The sequence below is a fragment of the Lissotriton helveticus genome, chromosome 2_1 (genome assembly GCF_964261635.1).
Source record: "Lissotriton helveticus chromosome 2_1, aLisHel1.1, whole genome shotgun sequence".
In the NCBI taxonomy this organism is placed as follows: Eukaryota; Metazoa; Chordata; class Amphibia; order Caudata; family Salamandridae; genus Lissotriton; species Lissotriton helveticus.
The window spans coordinates 1,371,459,324-1,371,471,834 of NC_136059.1; the positions used below are offsets into that span (position 1 = coordinate 1,371,459,324).

General features: G+C 48.7%; 1 protein-coding gene across 1 annotated transcript in view; it reads right to left on the minus strand.

Moving 5' to 3' along the window:
- DCAF10 (DDB1 and CUL4 associated factor 10) overlaps nt 1-12,511 on the minus strand; it is a 290,928-nt gene that overhangs the window by 66,103 nt on the left and 212,314 nt on the right. The window contains exon 5 of the mRNA XM_078676309.1: nt 5,717-5,827. Within this exon, the coding sequence (XP_078532435.1) occupies nt 5,717-5,827 (111 nt within the window). The remainder of the gene's footprint in view (nt 1-5,716; nt 5,828-12,511) is intronic.

Sequence of the window (12,511 nt, forward strand, 5' to 3'; positions counted from 1 at the left end):
TTGGGGTTCCGCTGTGGGTGGGGGGAGGAGGGGGGGTTTATGCTATTTGTTTATATTGTTTTTCAACTCGCTGGAATGGCGCAGACATTGTACCACGAAACACAAGGCGCTATGTATTGTACAGACCACTCCCTATCCTTCATAACGTAGTTTACCACGCCATAGCACGCTGAACCCTTACATCTTAATCTAAACTCCTGGAACGTTAGAGGCCTTCATGACCCTACGAAATGCAGGCAAATCCTTTCATATTTGGACAGACATCATGTACATATAGCGGTGCTACAGGAAACCCAGCTTGACCCTTCCCGCTCCCCTACATTTGCTAGTCATTGGGCTATGACACGTTCTTCTCCTCTTACTCCACATACTCCAGGTGGGTGGAAATCCTGGTTAAAAGGAACTCACCCTTCTTCCTTGAAGGCATACAGCAGGATCACACGGGGCGCAGCTGTATACTGTCAGGCAAACTAGGAACTCAGTCGGTAGTGATCGTGTGTAGCTACGGCCCCAACACGGATGATCCAGATTTTTACACTACATTATGGGGGAGCATTCTGCAAATAGGAGCAACACATCCTCTGAGGTGGGGATTTTAACACTGCTTTTGACCCACCGATGGACAGAACTAACCCCCTCCACATACACTACACCAAGAGGCAAACAACCATACAGGGCATACTTAAGACCCATGAGCTCACTGATGACTGGCACCATGTACATCCCAGTGACAGGGAGGGTACCCATTACACTGCTCTACATGCCTCCTGGGCTCAGCTGGATTATTGGGTGGTCTCCCGGGGTGCTGTTTCCTGGGTCAAACAGGCCACTCATCTCGCCAGAACCTATTCTGATCACTCACCAGTGCTCATAACAATCGCCACTCCAGACCTGTGATCCTCCCCCTGTCTATTGAGGCTTGCTCCGGAGACCCTGCTAGACGCGGTGTTCAGAGCGGAGATCGGGGACGAAATCTCCGCCATTTTCCAGACCAATATAGACTCCGAGGCACACTTTAGCTGAAAATATTATGTTGCACGTAAATATGGCGAAGGTGAACACCCAGGCAGCTAGTGCAATCAATCCGACGCCCTAGATTCACCAATTATGTCCTCGAGATTACAGACTCGGACAGAGTACGGCACAGAGATAGCTAAGACATACTGTGCACCTTTACTGATTTCTATGCAGCCCTTTACAACACCTACAGAGACGAATCCCCTGACTTTGCCCCCTTCTTGCAGTATATTACTCTTGGCTGGCTAGATGATACACAACGAGAGTTCCTCGCGGCTCCTTCTGAAAATGATTAAATACATGAAGCAATAATGCAAATGCAGTCCGTCAAGGCCCCAGGCTCCCTGTGGATTTTTATTAAGCATATAATTGCCCAATTACTCCCTGTTCTTAAACTGGTCTTTAACAAAGCTCAGGAGTTCAGCTGCCTACCCCCCTCTATGAGGTTGGCACTGATATCGTCCCTCCTTAAACCGGGTAAAGCCTCAGATCTTTGCGACTCATACAGACCTCTAGCCTTAATTAATGCCGCCACAAACATTCTCGCGAAAATACTAGCTTACCGCCTCAGTCTCCTAATGGATTAACTGGTGCTCCCCGATCAGGCTGGATTCATCCCAGGTCGGGCGACTACACATAAGCTTTGCACGCTCTTCTCCACTCTGCACGGTAGACTCAAAGATACCCCTGGCCGCTATATTCCTCGATGCTACAAAAGCGTTAAACTTGGTGGAATGGGACTACTTTTTGTCATCTTGCAAAACATGGGCTTTCAACGGGGATTTATATCTTGGATCCCCCTGCTTTACACTGACCCCATAGCCAAAGTCCTCATTAATGGCCACTCCTCCTCCCCCATCCCGATTTCCCGCAGAACCCAGCAGGGATGCCGGCTGTCGCCGCTGCTGTTTGCCTTGGCGGTTGAACCTCTTGCCGCTAAGGTCAGACAGTATCACCAAGACAAGGCGCTCCGCTGCCCTCCGGCATATTTTGATTTCTCTGTATGCAGACAAAATCACGCTCTATGTCAGAGAGCCCCAAATAAACCGTAATCCGCTGCTTTGGGAATTTGTGAGATTCGGGGGCCTATCTGGGATCCATATAAACTGGTCCAAATCTCAACTCTTTCCCCTTACTTCCTCAGCCACGATATTCGTCCCGGACTTCCCCGATTGAGTGGTGCCCTGATGAGGTTAAATACCTTGGCATCTGGATCTCCACGAACCACGACGAATTGGCGCAACTTAATTGTGGCCACGCCCTGGATGGGATAAAGGACAGCATCACGCGCTGGATCGCCCTCCCGCTGTCCATTGCAGGTCGCATTTCGTTCATAAAAATGGTCATTCTACCTAAACTTCTTTACTTTTTCATGAACATACCCTATAACCCAGACAGGACCTTTTTCACGATGCTCCGGACAGAACTCATCCGACTCATTTGGGGCGGCTAACAGCCCAGAGTTCAGTGGGACGTTCTCACCCATCCCTACTCACAAGGGGGATTTGACATACCGAATTTCGAACTTTTTACACCTGTGCGCAGGCTGATTATGCACACGTCTGGTTCCCCCCCGATATATATGCCTCCAGTGGCTACAAAGCATTGGCTCTCGGACCCCATACCTTTTAAACGGCGCTATATTCACTGCCATCACTGCACGTGAGGAGGCTCCGTCCCCGATCACCAGTACAGTTAGGGCATGGCAACATATTGCTACAAGAACCCAGGCTCCCATGTTGTACTCACATTTGCTCCCACTATCATATCACCCGAAAATGCCAGTCCTTCAGGAGAGAGTTTTTCAGAAAACTCTAGCCAAACATGGAATTAAGAATTGGGGAGACCTCTACCTCCAAGCGAAATTCCGTACCTCACAGCAACTCTTCTCCGCAAAGCCCCCCTCCCCTATGTACATCTTTTTATACATCCGGTTGCGTCAGGGACTTAAGAAACATCCCCTTCCTTTTCCCCGGGAACCTCCGGGGAGGTTGCAGCGTTTCGCCTGGTATTGGCCAGGGCGCAGCACCCCATCTAGTCTCTTCCCTTTACCATTTGCTGTCTACCACCCTGCGCCCCTTACAGAACACTTCCAGGGATAAATGGTCTGCTGAGCTGGAACTAGCTATTACTGAGGAGCAGTGGACCTATTGCTGCAAGCAAACGGAGCAGAGCACGTCCAGTGTCCGCCTCCGGATTCTTCATTACAAGTACTTACACCGCACATATTACACGCCAGCAAAACCTCATCGCTTTAAGCTACGGGATGATGATAGATGTTGGGCTAAGGGGGCTGACTTCCTTCATTTGGCTTGGGGCTGCACTCCGGTGCAGGAATATTGGCTCCTAGTACTTGAAGCCTTGGAACAGATGACATTGCTACACCTCCCACACACTCCCCTCTTCGCTCTTCTTGGATACACCGAAACTATAGCAGTGACACACAGAAAATTTGTTTCATTCAGCCTCCTCCTCGCCAAACGGCGTGTTGCATACCGTGGGGTCGGGGACGGGCAGCTACATTTAAGGAATGGATCCGGGACATGGTGTTTTGGCAGGAACAAATGTACGCCCTTGCTGAACTGATCCCCCTAACCTCCCGTCCTCGGGACAACTGGGGTCCCCCTCACAACATATCTGCTTACGCATCCTATTGCCAATCCAGATAATACACAGACTGATACCGTGCCACCCACTTGAGACCCTCATACCCATAATAAGATGTTCCAAGACCCAATTATCTTTCCCTCGCCCCCTTTTCTCATGAACTCGCCTTACAACTGAATCCTGCTATTATGTATATTACATGACCTCCATTGTTATTATTGCCTCTAATGTTTATATGCATAGATTATTTGCCCACTGTGCTTTATTGGCCTTCAGACCTATTTCGCCAATTCATTATACTTGTTCCATCTGTACATTTGTAACTGTGCCCTGTCTGTATTCATGTCTGCCGACTTTGTATTTTTTGAACATGTATAAATAAATTATAATTTTTAAAAAAATTAAAAACGAAGCAGCCGTCACTTTCTGGTTAAAACTCTGAATCCCAAAACCGGGCTTGCTATGTGCTTCTCTCCTGAGCTGCCAGCAATATATTCCTTGTACTCATTGTTAACACATCCATTTTCCTGCAACTGTTTGAACCTTGTCTTATTTGCTGCTTTGCCTGAAGGCCTATTTGTTACTGTACACGTTGCACATTCACGAGTCATTGATTCTCATGCCCTGCCTTACAGCTTCTCTGGTCATGTTCCTTGCTCTTTGATGGTGCAAATCCTCTGCCCCCATACTGTTCTCTGATGTGTAGCTACCTTTGATAGAGCATTAATGTGCAGGTTTCTTGTCCATGCTCTTTTGCTCCTGCACATATTGCAGATTCCTTATCCTGTGTTTGTGTTCCAGTCCAATCTGCATATGCCAGCCCTATTTTGTTTTTATTGCCGATTCCTTTCAATGTATTCTAAATTTACTTGTTCCATTTGCTCTCAATCCTGGCTCCATTTATTTATCTGCCTTTTCAGTGTCTACCTTGCTTTTGCAGTTAAGTTGGTCTGTCCACTCTTGCTACATTTTGTAAGGCTTTCCTTATCCCATGGTTGTTTGAATCCAGCCCTACCTTCCCTGAAACTATTTCTAAATTATTACTTTTTTACTGCATTCAGTTCTGCCTTTACTGAGCCCGGTTTCTGTATTCTTGTTGGTTGCTCTACTGTCCTCTCATGCTTGTATTCAAATTCTTAGTCTATACTAACAGAGGTTGACTGTGCATGAGGCACCAAGCGCCTTAACTTACTGAGACTCACTTAGTAGTCTTCTTCCATAATGGGTGCTGGGTGTATCCCAATAGAGTTCATTGCCTTATTGTGATCTTTTTATTTACAGACAGCTAATTTCCCACAGAACTTATAAACATTAGTTTATTGTAGTTTGTCTATTTTTCTTTAACTTTGTACTCTACTATTGTTGATGCTCTGGTTCTTTTCATAAGGCACTGTAACGTACACATGTTTCCTAGAGCATTTTCTTTCAGATCAGTCTGGTGGCTGAGGGGGCTAATGCATCCACTTCAGGGATCTGTGATATAAAAAGTGTTATTTGTTAAGGGAGCTTTCACCCTTGGGTTTCTTGGCACTGAAACAATAGATGTTTAACGTTGCTCAACTCAATGGTATTCATTTTATGAACCTTAGAAAAATAAAAGGGCGAGTGGACCTGCTGAGAATCGAACCTGAAACCATCAGGTCAAACACAGATTCCTGGAGTGGATGTATTAATCCACTTAGCCACCAGACTCTGCTAAACATATTGTTACAGGACTGACTTCTGGCAGGTTCACTCAGGCTTTGATTCATAAGAGGTTGGTAAAAGGAGTACCACTGAGTTGGGTATCATCTGTTATGTCAATAGTGTTAAAAGACAGCCTTCTAGGTGAATGAGTGTGTGACACATACACAAGCTGTTATATTGGTTATTTCTTTGAGTTCAGTTATAAAGCTCTGCAAACTCGTAATGTTCGAGTTGTTTACCACCATTAAATGTTCCGAGTACGTTGTTCATAATACATTTGGTACTAACATTGGTGATAATTTTCTGGCATAATTTAATTGATTGTTTCAATTGTACTAAAAATTTGGAGAGTCACAGCTTTAAACCTTGTTTCACTCTTCTCCTCACTTTCCACCCAAACACATACCTTCACGTATGGAGGAACGAGATCCACTTTTCTCAGAAAATGGACCTGGATCAGCTTGATTACAAGGAGAGGCAGAAGACCGCGACCCAGAGGATCCAGAAGATGTCATGTCTGTAGTAGAAGAAAAATAAATGTTGAATTCTGGCAAATTCAAGCAGAGAGAAGAGTGAAAGACAGATTTAACCCAAAAAAATGGTCTGCCTGAGCAGTCAGTAAAGGGGTGTTTCGAGTGCATGATGAATTACAGCTATCGTTCATGAAGCCGGACACCTGATCTTTAAACTCAACTACCATTTTGGAGCAATCAGTAATTGCATTTAAGCCCCTATTCTATATGGATTAGTTACTTACCTGTAATCCTAGTTCTCTTCCAGGGGTATCCTCATCAAAGTCATAAGCATTAGAATATTCCCGCCCATGCGCGGGACCACGGAAACACTATATTATTATTGCAGCCTAATAAACACTAGAGCTAAAGCATGCTGTAAAAAATTTCCACCATACATGAAAAATATGCATTAGAAACAGGAGAAACAACAAAATTTGTTTAGAAACTGTTTTAATGCTCAGAAAACAGTAGAAATTCTCAGAAATAACTGAAAGCATGGGAAGCTCCCAGGCTGCATTGCAAACACAGTCTAAAAAGACTGAAAAGCTAACCTGTAGCTGCATAGCAATAAACTGACACCGTGCCTTTAAGGCACTCCTGACCCCCAGCTACCCATCATGCCTCAGGGGTGACAGTTAGGTCAGTTGTTCTTTGCGGAGACTGAAACAACCATGGAGACAAAGAAGTTAACAATATCTCCAAATTAAAATAGTCCTTTGTCCGGGGAGGCGGGAGGGTTGCTTATGACTTTGATGAGGATACCCCTGGATTACAGCTAAGTAACTATTCCTTCTCTTCCAGGGGATACTCATCAATAGTCAATAGTCATAAGCATTAGAATAGCGAGCCTCACCTCATCCCCCTGCGGGCAAAGGAGAATACAGAAAAACATGATAAGTAAGCTCAGTAAAAAACAAGATAGGATAGAGCAAAAAACTATCCAGATTCCTCAAGGAGGCTTGGCCTACTTGAGCATCAGCTCTGGAATCAGATTCTAGGCAGTAGTGCCTCGTAAAGGTATGAACTGATTTCCAGGTCGCAGCCTTGCAAACAATCAGGAGGCAGATTCAAATGCCCGTATTGTAGGACCTCAGGAGCCATGCGGTCAAGTTCAGGGAGGGAAGGTTGGGATGGAGAATCCTCCCGCCCATCTTGGTCAGCAGGTCCGGCCTGCAGAGTAACCTCCTGTGTGGAAGTACCGACAGATGAAGAAGGTCCGGGTACCACCACTGCCGTGGCCAGTCTGGAGCTATCAGGATCATGGTCATGCTGGATCGGATTAGCGTGGTCACCACCTTCGGGATCAGGGGCAGAGGAGGAAAGGCGTAGGCAAATGTCCCTGACCAGTCCATCAAAAGCGCATGCCCTCTTGTCCCTGGACGATGGAATCTGGACGCGTAGGTGTGGCATTTTGTGTTTTCGTCGTCTGCGAATAAGTCTATTTCCGGACGACCCCAACGATGGAAAAGGTTTGCCACCACCTCGTCGTGTAGCACCCAGTCTGGCTGATCTTCGAAGTGCCTGCTGAGTGCGTCTGCCTCGACATTTAGCTCTCCTGGAAGGTGCACTGCCACCACCGAGAGTTTCCGGGCGAGAAGCCAGTGCCAGATCGCCTGTGACTCCAGGGAGAGGGGACCTGACAGAGTTCCACCCTGTTTGTTCGGGTAGAACATGGTCGTCGTGTTGTCGGTCTGGACCAGGACTGAATCGGACTCGATTGCAGGCAGGAAAGCTTTCAGAGCCAGATGGACCGCTCGTAGCTCCAGCATATTGATGTGGTAGGACTGCTCCTTTGCCGACCACCTTCCTTGTATCTGAAGGCACCCCATGTGTGCCCCCCAGCCTTGCAGACACGTCCGTCACCACCGGCTGCACAGGAAGTGGCTGGTGAAAAGGAACTGAATATTGTGGAGAAGCACACCTTATATACAGTTTTTCTATTCTAATTTAAGCTTAGAGGCGGTCTAGTTGTTGTGCACAGTGAACCCATGAACTCTAGGATCTGATTGGTTAAAAGCCTTAGTTCACGCAACGTAAAGATGGCGGCATTGTTTGAGGCCACAAACTTTCTGCAGTTGCACGAGTGGAGACGGTAGAGGAGTTCAAACTTATTGAAATTAAGGTACGTGCCGAGCTTAACGGTTTCGGTGATCTGCATAACGGGAGAATAGGCGCACTCAGTTTAGTTATGTTTTTCTTCGTTTCTTATAGAACTGATTAAGCACCACAGCATTCGTCAAGGGTGAGTCCTGTGGCCGTTCATTATCTTGTAAGCATCTTTTTGGTTTGATTGTTTATATTTGCAGTAGGTTCACAGAAACCCTTTGCATTTTAGCATAACGGACAGTGTCACGCTACGTGGAGGGTAAGCGTTGTTGACATTCACTATAATCACGTGGGAAGAGGTGAAGGTTTTAATTTTCATGCACGAAACAGCTGGTCCTCGATCTGCCGGTTCTAAAACTTATGTTTTATTTGTTTAGATCTCAGGCCCCGGAGGAAGAGCCGTGTCTGGCTCGAAATGCATCGGGCATCCACATATAAATGTGACCAACAATGTGTTATGTTTGCTTATCATTTTTATTCTGCTGTAAAGTAAAGTCCACATTTGTAAAGCGCACAATCACCCGTAAGGGTCTCTAGGCGCTGGGGGGCCGTCGGGAAGATTAAGCGAGCTATTGCCCAGAGTCACATGGTGCTGGGCTAACCTGCCTCCGGAGCCGGGGATCGAACCGTGGTCCCCAGATTCCAGCGTCAGTCGCCCTGGCCGCGGCGCCACACCTCTCCCACTGCTGTCAGATGTGTAAATATTTGAATTGATTTGGAACATTGTTTTCGAATGTTTTTGAATTGAACTAAATGTTTTGTAATTTTGCTTAACTAAGTGAAACACCAAGTGAAAATTAAAAACTAAAAAAGTTTGCAACAGTGCACAGTGGTCGGGTGTGATTTCACTCGAGATAGGTATGGTGAAAAGGAACTCCCACCATCAGATTCCGCTGCTGACTCCACCATGAGAGGGAGGATCTCGCCGCCTGGGAGAGAGATATTCGATCTTCCCAGCGACCTGCTGATTGATCCCACTGGTCCTCCAGATTTTGTTGCAAAGGAGGCATCCTCAGCCTGGCGTTGGGAATGAGAAAAATGCAGGACGCCATGGATCCCAGCAGGGAAGCTACCTGCCGGACTGTCGGAATCCGCACTTGGAGCAGAAGCCTGCATCTCTGTCGCATTGAGGACAGTCTCTCCTCCAAAGGATACGCTCTTCCCACACTTGTGTCCAGAACGGAGCCGAGGTAGTGGATGCTCTGAGTGGGATGCTGCACTGACTTCTCCCTGTTGACGTGAAGGCAGAGGCCGTGCAGCTGTTGCAGACAGGCCTGAAAGTCGTGTCTCACCTGCCTCGGGGATGGACCTTTCAGCAGCCCGTCGTCTAGGTATGGATAGACGAAGATACCTTTTTTGTGAAGAAAAGCTGCCACCACCGCCATGCATTTGGTGAAGACTCTCGGTGCTGACTTGAGCCCAAAGGGCAGGACCTTGTATTGATAATGCTTGTGGCCGACCACAAACCGTAGGTACTTGCGATGACGTCTTGCAATGGAAATGTGGACGTACGCATCTTGGAGGTCCACCGAACACATCCAATCTCCTACTTGTAGATGTGGACATATTTGGTGTAGGGCCAACATGCAAAACTACTCCTTGACTATGCACTTGTTCAGAAGTCGAAGGTCCAGGATTGGTCGAAACTTGTCCTCCTGATCTTTTTTGGGGACAAGAAAATATCGGACGTAAACTCCTCTTCCTCTTCTATCGCTTGCTTTTGAAGAAGAGTTTTCACCTCTTTTCGAAGCAGCTGTAACTGATGAGGTCGAGACTTCTTCGGCGGAATGTCCTTTGGACGCGCACGGAAAGGTAGCGCGTATCCATTGTGTAGTATACTCAGCACCCAGCGATCTCGTGATGCTGACCCACTCTGCCAGATGTTGTGAAGCACTTCCTCCCACTAGAGTGGGCAATGGTGGCAGAGGAAGACACTGTTCATGACTTTCCTCCTCCCACCGTGGTAGAGGCTTGTTGTTGGTGACCACCTCTACCTCTGTTGGACTTTCCTCCTCGAAACTGGGTTTTCCCCTGGTTCTTGTTCTGGGCCCATTGAGGGGTTTGAACCCTCTGTTGAGGCCCCTTGCGATGGTTGGATTTGTAGCAGCGATTAAATTCCTTCTTTTTCTCCAACCCGACCGCCTTGACAGGGTCCAACTCGGTTTTCATCCTCGTCATCTCTTCATCTGTGTGTGTGCCGAAGAGAGAAGAGCCAGAGAACGGAAGGTTCAAGATCCTCTGCTGAGCATCTGGTTTAAGACCTGTCAATCTTAACCAGGATGACCTCCTGGCGCATACTCCATGCGCGTAAGAGTGCGCTGATAGCACCGCACCATCCGCCGCTGTGCTTATCGTTTGGTTAGCCACCAAAGAACCCTCCGCAACTATTTTGTCAAAATCCTTTTGGTCTTCCTTTGGGAGCTTGGTTTTAAAACGCTCCAAAGAGTCCCAGAGAGCTCTGTCATAACGGCCAAGCAACGCAGCCCGCTAGAGAGCTTAAGGGATGCAGCAGCAGAAGTGCGGGACCTGCAACCCCACGAGTCCTGAGATCTGCTCTCTTTGTCCGGTGGAACAGACGAAGTAGCTGACACAGCATGTGTCATTTTTGCTGCTGCCACTATGACTAAGTCTGCAGGAGGGTCTGTCCTGACAAAGACCGGATCCGAGGTAGCCGGCTTATACTTCAAGAGGCGAGCCGGCACTGCTTTAATAGATGCTGGAGTTAAGAAAGTGTCCATGACCGGATCAAGGATCCCCGGAACCAAAGGAAGCAATGGCCGAGATGCAGTCTTCTGATGGAGACTCTCGAAAATTACTGTTGTCGTGACTTGTGGGACAGACATCTCTATATTGAGCTTCTGCGCTCCCCTCTGCAGAACCTCATGGTATGTGTTAATGTCATCAATGGGCGAGACCCTGGAAATCGGGCTGTCCGATAGAGTGGGAGAGTAATCTCTCTTAGAGGATCGGGTACAGGAAGTCGAGGAAGTAGATGGTGCTCTCCTACTCCGCCGATGTGCACTGCGTCTTCTTTCCCGCGATCTGACTGCGCGAACTTCACGTCTTGGAGAACGCGATCTAACGTGCCTTCTCTCAGGAGATCTCTCGTGCCTGCGCCTGGGAGAACTCCCTCTGTCCGCTTCGTCCACCAGTCTCTGGAGAGGTGATCCATAAACCGAACTGGCATACTCCTGCATGCGCCTCGTTGCTCCAGTGTCCTGCCAGTGACTTAAGGTCAGCCGCCATCTTGGGGACAACTGAACAGCAGTCGGGCCTCCTTTAGCCTTGAAGGAGACTCGCGGACATGGGCAGCAGCTTCCTGAGAGGCAGACTTTGAAGAAGCCCTCCTGGAAGAATGAGAGGACGAATGGTGCGAGGCTGACTCCGTCACCAGGACCACCGATCCATCCCTAGACCTCATCGAGGCTTGTCTCGACGTCGAGCGTGCTCACGACGTCGAACCTGTACGCACTCCAGACATCGTTCTAGGTTCGTGTCGTCTGCTCGACGGCGAACGCCGCCTCGACAGCGACCGGCGTCGATGAGAAACCGGTGAGTGCTGTCTCAACGTCGAACGGCGATGATAAGCTGACGACGGAGGCGGTCTCTCGACGTCGAGCGCCGCCTGGACGACGGCGGTGCTGCGTCCAATCTCGACGTCGAAGGTCTGCGAGACGGCAGCGGAGGGTTCTTCTCTCCCTCGACACCGAACGTCGTCGAGACAACGCCGGGGACCCTTGTCTCAACGCCGATCGTCGCCGAGTTGACGGCAGCGGAGGGGTTCTCGCTCTCAACGTCGATCGCTGATGGGACTGTAATGATAGAAGTGAGCCTGCCCTCGACGCCGAACGTCCTGCCGACGTCGGGTCTTCGCTCCTCGTCATCGAGATGACGATGGCGGAGGGGTTTTAGTCCACGACGCTGATCGTCGCCGGGTTGACGTCGGCGGAGGGTCCCTGGTCCTAGACGCCGATCGTCGCCGGGTTGACGACGGCGGAGGGCCTCTGGTCCTAGACGCCGATCGTCGCCGGGTTGACGACGGCGGAGGGTCTCTGGTCCTAGACGCCGATCGTCGCCAGGTTGACGACGGCGGAGGGGTCTTGTCCGTCAACGCCGATCGTCGCAGAGTTGACGACTGTGGAAGATCCAGAATCTTCAACGTCCACGACGTACCTTTTCTCAACGGCGAGCCCGCTGTCGAGGGTCTTTTCTTCGATAAATGTCCCACCTCAAGATCTTTTTTCAGCACCGAGCCCGACACGGAGGTAGAAGGGCGCGAGGACTTATCCGTAAGGCGTTCTAGGCCTCTTGGAGCCCTTCTTTACCGGAGAACTTCCTCTAGATGGTTTACCTGCCAGGCCATACAAGCAAATTCTCGCCCTGTCCTTTGAAGTTCTACTGGACAGGGTCTGGCAGAGAGAGCAGGTCTTGGGATCATGATCCTCAGGTAAACAAAGAATACAGACGTCATGTGAGTCTGTTTTGGCCTTTTTACCACAAGAAGGGCAAGAGTCAAAAAGAGATGGCATTTTAGGTGTAAAAAATGCCTAAACCTGTCAAAAATAGACAGCTTCTTACTT